The sequence below is a fragment of the Canis lupus genome, chromosome 8, assembly GCF_011100685.1.
Source record: "Canis lupus familiaris isolate Mischka breed German Shepherd chromosome 8, alternate assembly UU_Cfam_GSD_1.0, whole genome shotgun sequence".
NCBI classification, from domain to species: domain Eukaryota; kingdom Metazoa; phylum Chordata; class Mammalia; order Carnivora; family Canidae; genus Canis; species Canis lupus.
The window spans coordinates 39,691,272-39,704,991 of record NC_049229.1 but is presented as its reverse complement, the minus strand read 5'-3'; the positions used below and the strand labels follow the sequence as shown (position 1 = coordinate 39,704,991).

General features: G+C 46.9%; 1 protein-coding gene across 2 annotated transcripts in view; it reads right to left on the bottom strand.

Annotated features, from left to right (window-relative positions):
• Positions 1-612: 612 nt before the first annotated feature.
• The window catches only part of FNTB (farnesyltransferase, CAAX box, beta), a 64,621-nt gene continuing 51,513 nt past the window's right edge, over positions 613-13,720 (bottom strand). For both annotated transcript variants that reach the window (XM_038544950.1, XM_038544949.1), the window contains 3 exons: positions 8,008-8,119; positions 7,039-7,153; positions 613-2,098 (listed from right to left, as the gene is read on the bottom strand). In XM_038544950.1, coding sequence (XP_038400878.1) covers positions 1,967-2,098; positions 7,039-7,153; positions 8,008-8,119 — 359 coding nt within the window. In that variant the 3' untranslated portion in view covers positions 613-1,966. The remainder of the gene's footprint in view (positions 2,099-7,038; positions 7,154-8,007; positions 8,120-13,720) is intronic.

Here is a 13,720-nt window from a genome sequence, read left to right as displayed (position 1 = left end):
CCTACCACCTAGAGGCTGCTCAGCTGGTGCTGAGGGTTGGCCTTTTGTTATGCGGCAAGGGGGCATCTCAGTACACTGCTCTGTAGCCCAAGCTCTGCTATCAGGGCAATGCTGTGCTAACAGGGACAGGAAATACATTCCAAAGTGAGGATACCCTCTTGTCATCCATGAAGGGAAGCCAGGGGACCAGAGGATTCTGGCCAATTCCTGGGACAGCCCCCCTACCCCTGGGCAGGACGACCACCTCCACCTGTTGCCGAAACGCTTGCCCTAGGACTCAGGAGCACAGTCCCTGGCTAGAGCCAGACTGAGGAGACATGCAGACCATGAGACAGGGAGTACAGAGTGCTGGGACAGAAGCAAACCGAATTGCTCTGTGGAGCTTGGGGAAAATGTAGCTTTCCCCACTGCTTGTTGGTTCACTGTGGCCTCGATGGGAGGAGGTGTCTGAAGGTGGAACTCGAGCCAGATACCTGTAGTCACTAACACCCAGGGGCTGGAACCTTGCACGCAGGACACTGGCAGGCCACGAGCAGTCTTCAATAACTCCTAACACTGGACGACATCCTGAGGGAATTTTCTTGGTACCAATCACAAATGAGAGACGTCATGGAAAATGTTATTCTTTTATTATTTCAAGGAGGTAATACATAGCCCAATCCGCCAAAGCAATAGGGAATTAGAGGCAGCAACGGGCAGAGTTTTTGAGAAGAGCCTCATGCTGCATCTCTGAGCTGCTGTCGGCCCGCAGCCTATGGCTGCTTACCTGAAGGCCAGGTCAGCCACGCGGAGTTTGCTGTGACTGTAGCAGTGGACAGACGGCCCACCTCGACACCCCACTGCCCAAGAACGGGTTCCCCGTGAGCAGCAGAGGTCCTGACAGGCTGAGCAAACCGGGTGGCCCTCAGCCCTGCCTCAGCCAGGGTTCCATGGCTACTGCCTTAGCAGCAGCCAGCCTGTCTAGCACTTGATTTTATTTCTGTGAGCCTACAGTGGGCAGGATGTGAATAAATCCTGAGTCAAATTAAGGTGAAAGACTTAGTAGCGTTAATACTTGGGATGAGAGAAGACAACACTATCTTGGAGGGGGCGAGGCTGGGCATCTGACGGAAGAAAGATGGAAACACGCACAATGGCCACAGGCTGCAGGTGCTGCCTTGCGGACACGAGAGGGGTTTTTCACGGTACATGATGGGGTAGGGGAGGGCTGGGCACTGGGGCTGCTTCCTCGGGCACAGAATTGATAGAGGTTCATTTTCCACTCGTAATTGGCTTCCTGGGTTGAAGTCACCACTGTGGCTGAAGCAAATCCCACCCTTGCAGCCGAGAGGGCCCTGGGGAGAGGTGTGGCTCGGTCCTCCAGCGCGGAGCGGGAGAAGCTCATAACCCAGGGAGACCTTTCTCTCCCAGCTCCTTTCCCCTGCAAGTGACCAAGGTGGGAGGTGACAGCCTTGGGCATGTAGTGAAGTCCCAGCATGATTTTTTTCTGAGAATTCATTTTGATGGGACCAAAGTTCCCCCTCCCCCTTGGCACAGAGCAGACATGGGAGGGCACCTTCCTGGTGACTTAACGGTGGCGTGCAAGGGGGGATCCAGCAGTGACTCCTAGACACCATTCATTTCAATACGGCTGTCCCGGCTGGAGAGCTGGTGGCGAGGGGCCGCTTCTGCCCAGCATGCACTGTTCCCCAACAGCCCTGGTCAGGCCAGAGCCGGGTTCAGGTGCCGCACAGGCTGACAAGAGTTTTGGTTTTTCAGAAGTGGAAAGAATTTTTAAAAAACCACACCAATATGTTCTCCAAACCCAGAGCCATCAGTTTTGTTTTGTTTGACAAGAAAGGACAAGGGACCACAGCTCCATAGTGGCCAAGGCTTGTGCAGCACAGAATGCAGCATGTATCGAAATGTATACACCTTGGTCTGACTGGGGAGGTGGGCGAGCATGGAGCCACGGGGCCCTTGTCTTCTAGGCGGTGGCAGTCTCTGCTGGTGTCTCATCCTCATGCTCCTCAAAGCCCGGGACTGGCTTCTGCAGAAAGTGCATGGTGGCCTGGATCACCTTATCTGGTCCAATATTGTACACAGGGTGAGTGGGCTGCTGTAACGAGAAGGACACATGCTAGTTAGTCACCCCGGTGGTCCTTGGGAACATGCAAGCCTAGGAGCCACTGCAGGTGCTTGTAAGAATTTATCAGAAGAAGGACTCATCAGAGATACCTGGGAGATCTGTCACACAAGGCCCTGATGTTCAACGACAAGGTATTAGTAGAAACACTTAATGGTACACAGGACACAAAGGAATATTATGTCCCGTTTAAAAACATGCTTTCAGGGGTAGCCCGGGTGGCTCAGCAGTTTAGTGCCGCCTTCAGTCCGGGGCATGATCCTGGAGACCCGGGATTGAGTTCCACGTCAGGCTCCCTGCATGGAGCCTGCTTCTCCCTCTACCTATTCTCTGCCTCTCTCTCATGAATGAATAAAAATCTTTAAAAATAAATAAATAAAATAAATTAAAAAAATAAAAACAAATATTTAATGATAAGGGCAAATACTTATATGAGGTAGAAAACAGTATGTACAATGTTATCCTAAATTTTTTTTTTAAGATTTTTAATTTATTTATTCATGAGAGACATACAGAGAGAGGCAGAGACACAGGCAGAGGGAGAAGCAGGCTCCATGCAGGGAACCCAATGCGGGACTCGATCCCGGGACTCCAGGATCACGCCCTGGCTGAAGGCAAACGCCCAACCGCTGAGGCACCTGGGCATCCTTTATCCTAGAATTTTTGAAAATTTTTTGATAGATGTGATTCACAGGTAGAAGTTGGACATCCACCCAAATAGGAACAGTGATACAATTGTTTTAAATTTTCTTAATTATACTTTTGTATATATTCCAATTATTAAAGCAATCACACCAGGTGTTTACATCTGTAATCGGGAAAAAGGACCACAACCTTATGACACAGTAAAAGTGTCAGGCCATGCTTGAGTTGTTCCACCCTATCTACAGTATTCACAGAATAATTACATCACAGAAACCCCCAAAAAAACTTTAGGTCTAAGGCACAGTACAACTGGAAGCTAATATTGAGGACTGTTCCATTTTGGGCAAATGAAGAAGGGGACAGAATTGCTGGAGAAGTTTTTAAAACTTCTGTAAAAAAAAAAAAAACATTTTACATATTTATTTTATAGAGAGTGGGGGAGTGTGGAGGGGTGGGGGAGAAGACTCGGAGTTGAACACGGAGCCCATCATGGGCCTTGATCTCATGACCCTGAGATCGTGACCTGAGCCAAAAGCAAGAGTCCGACACTCAACTGACTGAACCACCAGGTGCCCCAAGGTTTTAAAACTTTTAAGAGAGAATACTATGAGCAACTTTATGCCAAAACATATAAAAGTACAGATAAACTGAATAACTCTAAAGAACAATACAAATTTTCAAAATTTACTCAAGAAGTTCTTTAAAATGTATATGAATAAATTAGATCAATAATACAGTTGCTTATTCTACTACCACCCTTCCTGCCTTAGGACACCAGGCCTACACGGCTTCTCGAGCAAGCGCTATCAAACCTACAAGAAACACATCATCTAACCTGTACAAATGTTCTCAAAGACTAAAAAAACAAAAAAGGCGGGTGGCAGGGAAGGAAGAGAAACTACTCATCTAATTTCACGAGGCTGTGATATTATCCTGAAATATGAACTGGAAAGAGCAATACAATAAAACAGAAATTTTAGATCAGTTTTTTTTATATCATATAAAAACTCCTAAATAAAAATGCTAGCCAAAAATATACTAGCAAGCCGAATCCAGCAATGTACTACACACATACTCACACTGTCCTATGACCAAGGGCTGATCCTGGGAATGTAAGGTTAATGTCAGAACATTTATTAACAAAAATACAGCAGGTTAAAGGAGAAAAATCAGGTGCAGAAAAAGCATTCAATAAAATTTAATATAGATTATGATGAAACAACACAACAACCTAGCAAACCAGGAAGGGAGGGTAAGTAACATCTTAACCTGATTGGAGGTATTTACCAAAACCCCCCAGTAAGGATCCTACCTCATAGTCAAATTGTAGACACCTTTTCATTACAACCAAAAGCAAATTAGGAATGTCCTCTATAACTACCTCTAGTCAACACTCTATGAGAGTCGTAGCCAACAAGGCAGGAACAAGAAATACAACCCTTAAGAATCAGAAAGAGGGAATCCCTGGGTGGCTCAGCGGTTTAGGCCTGCCTTTGGCCATGGTGTAATGCTGGAGTCCCAGGATCGAGTCCTGCGTCGGTCTCCCTGCACGGGGCCTGCTTCTCCCTCTGCCTGTGTCTCTGCCTCTCCCTCTGTCTCTCATGAATAAGTAAATAAAATCTTAAAAAAAAAAAAAAAAAGAATCAGCAAGAGAGGGGCACCTGAATGGCTCAGTCAGTTCAGTGTTCAACTCTTGGTTTTGGCTCAGGTCATCACCTCAGGTCATGAGACTGTGCTCCATGTTGAGGTCTGCTTGAGGATTCTCTCTCACTCTCCTTCTGCCTCTCCCCCAACATGCACTCTCTCTAAATAAATATATATTTTTTAAAAGAATCAGAAAGAAAAAGGCAAACCTCCTCATCTAAAAATAATATCACATTCTAAAGAGAAAATCCAAGAGATTCTACAAACCATTACAACTACTAAGCAAGTTCAACAAGGTGGCTGGATACAAAAATTAAAATACAAAAAAAAAATTAAAATACAAGTATCATTTCTGTACATTAGTAACAACCAGTTATAAAATATAATGGAAAAAATATTCCAATCACAACAGACATGAAAACTATAAATTTCCTAGACCTAACTCTAACAAAAGATGTGCTAGTTTCTTATAGAGAAAATGATAAGAGACCATTCATTGAAGGACGTGTAAGATAATCTGAAAAATTGTGTTCACAAATGGAAAGCTTTAATACTGAAAAAGAAGTCAGTTCTCTCCCATGAATCTTAAATCCAATGCAAATTCCCATAAAAATTCCATTATATATAGTTTGTGCAACTTGATAAGCTGATTCTAAAATTCACAGGAAAAAGCAAAAAGCAAAGAACAGCGAGGCAATTTTGAAGAAAAAGAACAAACTGGATGGGACTTGCCTACCTGAATTTAAGATTTGCTTCAGATAGTGCAGACAGGACAACAGACCAAAGGAACAGAACAGAATCACGTCATATATAGAAACTTGGATACGTGACACACATGTGACACACATCAGTACGAAAGTTATAAACTTCCATAAGTGGTGGTGCTGGTCAACTGGTCATCCACAGGGAAAAAGGATAAAATTACATCCAACCCTCACCACAGACAAAAATCAATTCCAAGAGAATTAGAAATCCAGATGGGAAAAGCAAAACTTTACACTGTTTGGAAGAAAATATATGTATGACCTCAGGGTAGGGAAAGATTTCTTAAGTACCCCTCCCATACCCTCTAAAACTAAAAAGGCAATAAAACTGTTCACTAAAAAATTAAAATCTCCTATTCAACGACAACAACAACAACAAAAACACTAAAAGAGAAAAGACAAGTCACGAACTTGAAGAGATTCACTACACCCACACCACAGACACAGGATGAGTATCAAGAACACACGGAGAACTCCTACAAACCTATAAGAAAAGGGCAAACGATTAAAATCGCAGATCAGCAAGAAAGACAATTCACAGAAGACAACACAAATGGTCAATGAACATTTGAAAAGATGCTTAACCTTACTAGGAATGGGGGAAATGCAAAAATAAAACTGAGGTACCATTTCCACGTATCAAATGGCAGAAGGGAAAAGTCGGACTATGGAGCAACTCCTCTGAGTGCTGCTGAGCAGAAAGTGACACACGCACGTGGGGCCACATCGGCTGGTCCAGTGAAGACGCAGGCGTGTGTTCTCTGCAACCCAGCAAGCCTCTGCTCCCGGGGAAACTAACAGAAGAAAGTACACCGCGACTCTGCAACAGCACGGGCTGAAAGCATCCCAACGTGAACCAACAGAAGGAAAATACACCGGGGTCCATCTGTGCACCGGGATGCCGCAGAGCTGTGGAAACGGACAAACCAGACACCTGCACGCACACAAACCTCCAAAGCCTAAGGGCCGGCGAGAGGAGCAGGCGCGGTAAGCGCTGCGGGAGATGCTCCCGGACAAGGCGTGAACGCCTACCTGCGCCTACCTGCCCTCTGTGCCGTTTAGGGACAGACACAGACACAGCCCGGGACGCACACAGACGTGGGCAGGTGCGCCACACGGCCGGGGACAAGGTTATGCCGGGGAGGGAGGGAGGCAGGGGGGCAAGCAGGGGAAAACGTCAGGACTTGAGAAGGCTGGGCGGTGGCCACTGCAATCCCCTCCGGCTGCGGGCGCGGCTGGGCACCTCCGCATGCGCCCGCGGCGCGGCTCTTCCTTCCCTGCGCACTGCTGGGTGGCGGCCTGCTCGCCCGCCGGGCGCGGACAGTCTCAGCGGGATTCGCGCCGCGGCCCGGGAGGGCTGTCTCCGGCGGCCGCCGGGCCCAGGCTGCGGGCGGCACCCACCGGCCTGCCCCCCCCCCCCCCCGGGCCTGACAGCTCTGGGGGGCAGCAGGAGACAGGTCGGACACACGTTCCGAACCGTGCGGCGCGCAGGCCGGGCACAGAGCGGCGCCGGGGCACGCACTGCGGGGCGCCCGCGTCCGCCGGGAAGCCCGAAGCCTGGGCAGCTTCTCCGGAGAGATGCGCGCGGGAGGCGCGTGGAAGCCCCGCTCGGACGGCCTAGCCGCAGGGCTGGGTCCCGAGGCAGGGAGGAGGGCGGACCGGCGCCCCCACCTGGAGCCCCACGTTTGCCCAGAGGCGTTCGCCCCCGCGGGAGCTCCTGGGGAAGGCTGCAGATCCTGGACGGGTGGGCGCGGTGCGCGGGCAGTTCCCCGGGGCGCAGTGGCTGCTCTGCTCTCCCGGTAAGCGCCCCCGTGCCAGGACACCCGGGAGAGGGGTGTCAAGGCCCCCATCCCGCCTTACCAGAGCATTTTCCGGCACACCCAGGACCACATCGTGCAACATGGCTCCGCTGCCGAAGTGCTGGGCTATGGACAGGCCACTCAGGCAGTAGCACGTGTGGTAGAAGTCCCGAGACCTGCAAGGACAGGGCGGCTCTGAGAGGTGCTCCTCCGCTCCCCACAAACCCCACAGAGATCCAGGCCCAGGGTGCGCTCCCGCCTCCCACGGCCCGGCAGCATTCCTCAGGGCCCATCCTTCAGGCCTGCCGCACAGCCCCAGGGCCCCTTCAGCTGTCTTCCGGAAAGGGCTCTCCACCGTAGGGAAGAACTACTAAATAACTACAATTTAGTAATTAGAGTGCTAAATATATATTATATATATTACTATATATATATTGCTAAATTACTATAGTTCTCCAAAAGACCACCAAAATGCATAGAAATGGGCCAAATTCTTCCCGATAAACTGCTCGGACTGACCTTGAGCTGGGCCAGGCCCTGGAAGTTGACAGTGGCAGGGTGTGTGCACACCCAGTAGCAAGAGAGGGGCACGGGGCCTAATCTGATTTCCCTTTTCTTTGTCCGTGGGGCCTAAAGATTTAATCTACGCTGCAGTGGTTGCGGTGATTATAATTTCTGTTGACAACACTCAAGGGCTTTAAAATCCTGTAACCTGTTCTATTTAAATTAGTTTAAAAGAAAAAAGGAGGAAAGAAAGGCTACCCACCTGGCAGTCTGTATACCTACCTGGAAAGAGGGGTGAATGGAAGCTGGGGGAAAAGACGGTCACAGGGGATGCCAGGATGGCACTAGGAGATGCCCCCACTGGGGTGCTTTACACTAGTACTAAGCAGCTGGATGGAAAGGGACTCCCCCCACTGCCCACACACTCTCCCGGCTTTTAAAGCTCATCCACTATTGCCCTTGGCTCTGAACACGCCTGACTGGCATCCCTCTCCCCCTTCCTGATCCCCCGAGAGAAGCCACTCACTTGCCAGGTTTATCCAGAAGCCCCCCAGCGGGACACTGGCAGCACATAAGGATGTACTCCTGCAGGGCCTGCTGATGAAACATCCAGTGGCTCATGCTGAGGGCAGGGTCGCCTGCAGAAAGGCAAAGGATCAGGGCGGGCCAAGGCCTAGGCAACATCCAGCACAGTGTCAATGACATCTTTGTATTTTATTACCCATTGGGGACAGTTAAGGTTTCCCTCTATTCTTCTGGATTAATTTTGAAAATTACATTCTTGGGACACTTAATACCTTCATCAAGTCCTATGATATGTCTCTCCTGACCTCTGACTTGAGTCAAAGAGCAGCAGTGCAGAGTGGCACCTTAGCTGGAGCCCTTACCATGGATGTCCATCCTAAACTACATCCCTGTCAGGTGTGAGCCGGATGGCTAGCTCCGCCTTCCAGACCCACCCTGCTACTGCTCCTGACTCCTTACTCTGGACTGTGGCTTTTTTTTTTTTTTTTTTTTTTTAAGATTTTATTTATTTATTTGGGGCTGGGGGAGAAAAAGAGAGAGAGAAAGAGAGTGAGCGTGGGGGGGGGGAGGCAGACTCTGTGCTGAGCACAGAACACAATGCAGGGCTCAATCCCATGACCCTGAGATCATGAACCAAAATCTGAGCCGAAACCAAGTGTGGGATGCTCAACCACTCGGGCACCCTATGCCACCCTGGGCTTCTCAAGACACTTCCTCTAGCACATCTCTGACTCTAATTGACTAAGAGAACTCTCCACAGGGGCGATGTCTGTTCCTTCTACTTTTCTCAGCCTCAACTTAATTCATCTCTTAAGGCCATCCTCCAATTTTTATCTTGACTCAAAAACTTTTCCTAAGAAGCATTACTAGTCACTGCCAGGATTCCTGCATCATATAATATGGTAGCAGGAGCAGAACCTGGTAATTCTGGTAATAATACTAACATAGGAAGCAAGTAGGCCTCCTCATCTGAAGCTGCATCAGTATGGGCAGAGAATTCTGTGGGCCGCACAGTTCTCGAGTGCAGAGGAGGGCATCTGCAAAAGCATTTACATGGGAGTTGTTTTTTAAAAAATACACGTGTGTTAGTCCTGGGTCAATTTTATACTTTGATACCTGGCCTACTACAAACATAGCAAATGTTCTGTAAATACCTTATTAAAAGCTAATTTTTCCTTTTCCAGTCTTTTTTATTTCTACATATTTTTCTTTACAGTTATTATAATTTTATATTTTCCATTTAATACTATAGACACACGTTTTTCTATGCTATAATCATCCTGTTGATTTTTCCTTTGTGATTTCTTCTATAAAGAGGCACATTCAATAGGTATAGGGACTTTGGGGAAGTGATGAAAATTCTAAAATTGACTAGGGTCATGGTTGCACAACTCTGTGACTACACTAAAAACCGCCGAATTGTATGTTTTAAATAAGTGAATTGTATGGTATGTGAATTATACCTCAAGAAAGCTATTCTTTTTAGAGTAAATATATTAAACTTTAGGATAATTGCATTAAACATCTGTTCAAAATACACTTTTATTCTGTATCCTATAAGAAATAAAAGACTATTATTGTAAGGTAAGTGCCAGCCTATCACTAAAATCGGAATCTGAGAAGAAACTGCTGTGTTTGTTATTAGACAGATTACAGAGTAGGTCAGTTACTTGCTGTATTGCTGAAGTCTACAAGCTCAAAGTTCACAAACTCAACAAGGAGCTTCCCAGGATTTTGGAATTTGCACAGCAGCATACATAATCACAGCTGAATGCAGACATGATTACTGAGTGCTGACTGCACTGGAATCAGCCTTCTAAATCCTTCGTACCCCTCCCTTAAATTACAAATCCCCATCATCATGTCATTTTGCATTTCAAAGATTCCTTTTCTCTAAGAAATCAAAAGTTTTCCTAAACAGCAACTGATGGGTATAGCACATGTAGCTCAATTTCACAAACGGAAAAATACAGGCCTGCAGCATGTCTCAGAGAACATATAGGCAACCAGTAACTGTCAATCCAAACACAAGCTCACAGGCCTACTGCTCCACAGAAACCAAATAACTCACTAATTTGGTCTGCATTTTATATTTTGAAAATCTTAATCATTTGTCCTTCTATTCCACTACTGTCCTCTACACATGTATGGCAGTGACCTGCGTGGAATTACTGACAGCCACTTGCCGAGTGAGGTAGGACGGGGTTTGTGTGCTGCTGTGTATCGGGCTCTTGTTATCTCTCTAGCTCACAATATGATCATTGCCTTTAAATAAATGTATTTGGTCACTTACTGAGATAAAAGTTGTAATGCACATGGTGAAGAAAAAAGCAGAATATAGTACAGAAGGAAAAAAAATCCAATACATAAGTCTCCCTCCCTTCATCACTCATCTTTCTCCCAAAGCTGCCCATTGTTAAAGGGGTCTTGCTCGCTTCCAGGAAAAGCTGTGGGGATGTCAGCCCATGTGCACACAGACCACACTTTTTAAAGATTTTATTTATTCATGAGAGACACAGAGAGAGAGAGGCAGAGACATAGGCAGAGGGAGAAGCAGGCTCCATGCAGGGAGCCCGATGTGGGACTTGATCCCGGGTCTCCAGGATCACGCCCTGGGCTAAAGGCAGAAGCTCAACCACTGAGCCACCCAGGCATCCCCAGACCACACTTTTTACACTTTAGGTTGGGTTCTGGAGAGTTTTCCAGATTAGCCCATTGTATGCAACCATGGTGTAGAGAAATCATAATTTATTTAACTATTAACATTAAAAAAAATGCTTTTGTTTACTAGAGAGAAAGAGAGCATGTGAGCGAACATGGTGGGGACGGCTGAGGGAGAGGAAGAAGCAGACTCCCTGCTGAGCAGGGAGCCCCAATGAGGGGGATCCTGATCCCAGGACCCCCGGATCATGACCTGAGCCAAAACAGATGCTTAACTGCCTTTTAATAAGCAGCTGGGTGTTTGCCATTAACACTTCACCTCAATACACAACCTTTGCTACTCTCTCTGCAGGTAAATTCCTGACAGTGCACTTGCCTGGTTTAAGTAATTTAAACAAGTCTCCAAACTACCCTCTGAAAACTGAAATAGCTATTTACACCCACACTGACAGTACAAACGTGCCTATTTTTCCCATACTCTTCCCAACACTGGGCATCAAGTTTTCTCATCTCTGCCAATGTGACAGTAAAAATGACTAGTGTCCCCCGATTGTATTTGCATGTCTTTCACCATGATTTTGTTTCATTCAGGCCCTCTGTGGCGGTTGCATGCAAGGCTCTGATACCGGTGTAGGTGGTGATTGGTTATCATAAAGCCAGTCATTTACTCTTGCTGTTCTTTGTTTCCTCACCTGTAAAATGGGGGTCACAACAGTACCTATTTCATGACATTGTTCTGAAGATCAAATGAGAAAATACATATGAAGGGCTCCGAACAGTCCCAGGCTGATGAGACTGGGCGGCTGGCAAGTCTCGGCACCTAGAGGAGGGCAGTGGTAGCAGGGGTAACAACACCCAGAGTTCTTGTCCTGCCTGTTCTGAATCTGCCTGCGTTTCAGTGGGGTTGTTCATCTGTTTCTTAGTGATTTGTATGAGTCTCTCAGATTAATGAAATCAGCCCTTTGTCACAAATGATTTTTCCCACCTTTTTTTTTTTTTAAAGATTTATTTATTTATTTATGATAGACAGAGAGAGAGAGAGAGAGAAGCAGAGACACAGGCAGAGGGAGAAGCAGGCTCCATCCCGGGAGCCTGACGTGGGATTCGATCCTGGGTCTCCAGGACTGCGCCCTGGGCCAAAGGCAGGCGCCAAACCGCTGCGCCACCCAGGGATCCCTTTTCCCACCTTTCTACTTGTTTTGTTTATAGAATTTCTCCTCTTTTGTAAAATAATTTTTCTTTATGCAAGAAATTTAAATTCATTGTAGAAAACCAGAAAATACAAATAAAAAAGAAAACAAGTCTCACCTCCATTTCACAACCCAGATACCTTCTAGTAATTTTCTGAAGTCAACTCTTCAATAAAAATGGAATTACATGGGTGCCTGGGTGGCTCAGTCAACTAAGCATCCAATTATTGATTTGGCTCACAACATGATCTCAGGGCCATGAGATGGAGCACCACGTTGGGCTCGTCACTGGGTGTGGAATCTGCTTAAGATTTTCTCTCCCCATTCCCCCACCCCCTCTTGCACTCTTTCTCTCTCTCTCTCTCTCAAAAAAAAAATGGAATTATATATATATATATATATATATATATATACACACACTGCTTTGAAACCTTTGATCATAATATATTATGAATATCTTTCTACACATTGTCCCCTTCTGACTTCTAATGTCAGTATTATACCCACAGCTCAAGACACTTCCCTTCTTCCTTTCTCACTATTGCTGAGAAGCAGGTGAGCCTCAAGCCCAATACAGGCTTTCTCCCAGGCAGTGAAGAAAGCTGCAAGACCCAAGATCCACAGGCAATCTTTTCCACAAAGTTCTGATGCGATTAGTCCTTCAGAACTTGTGGTACAATAAACAAAAGGTCAACCAGGGCCCCTCCTTGAAGACACGGGCAGGTAGGGGTCCTGTTACAACTCTCCTGGATTTTCCTGGCAATTGCATAAGGACTGCATCTCATCCCTACCCGGGGCAGGTTTGTGAAAGGCTGATCATTTTATCAGGGGCTTGACCTCACCAGTTCCAGATAAAGAAATCATTAAGACCCCAATTTTTTTTTTTTTTTTTTTTTTGCTTTGAAAATATTAGACCCTTCAGAGATTTCTTGACTTCTCTATGACAGTGATCAAGCCAGAGGCCACGCAGGCTCCAGAGTCAGGGGAATGATCTATTTTAATGCCCAGAGACTGAAGGCCCAGCGGCCCCAGGCAAGGGAGTCCAGGCAGACTAAGACTGGGAGAATGGGAACACAGGGCAGAGGTTCTGCTGACTTCAAGTCACTATCCAAAGTGGCCACAACTCAAGTGAAATGAAGAAAGTAAGGAAAAGGGGCTCAGAAAGAACAGCCAAAGAAGAAAAAAAAAAAAAGCAGGGGGTGGTGGTACTGGCAGGGCAGTAGGGAAGAATCTGATCTTCCACATTTGAGCAACTAATTACCCAGTTACTAAGTCCAAAGCAAACCTTCCCTCTGGGCCAAGGGATCTTACTCCAAGAAGAGATCAGGACCCAGCGGGACAGCTGTGACTTGCCCTCTCCCACTGGTTTTCTCAGAGACACCCTGCTCTCACGTAAAATAAACAACAAAGATGATTCAGGAGTCAGCAGGCAACCGGAGAGCTCGAGAGATCATAAGGGAAGGCTCGCAGAAGTTTTGCTTGCTCTCTAAATGCTCTGGTTTTGCATTCCCACTTGAGGCTCCGCAGAAATGAACACGGGTCTGCCCACTTCAGGCGTACGGGGGAACAAACTGGCATTTAGGACTCTTTACTGGATTTAAGATACAACATCTCTAATGGCAGCAGCTATAAAATCAGTCAGAGTGGTGGACCTTCTCCCCATGGGTTCTGTTTCTTGCCCGCTTCTGCAACTGTCTTTTCGGTCACTATTGTGACCGTAACATGCACAATGTGGGTTTTCAGTTCCGAAATGACTGATACAGAACTCTGCACTGGAAACTGTGGCTTCACACCCAGCTGAGGTGGCAGTCACCATGGGGCCCAGGACACGTGCCCACTTCCTCCTGGCCTCAGCCAGTTTGG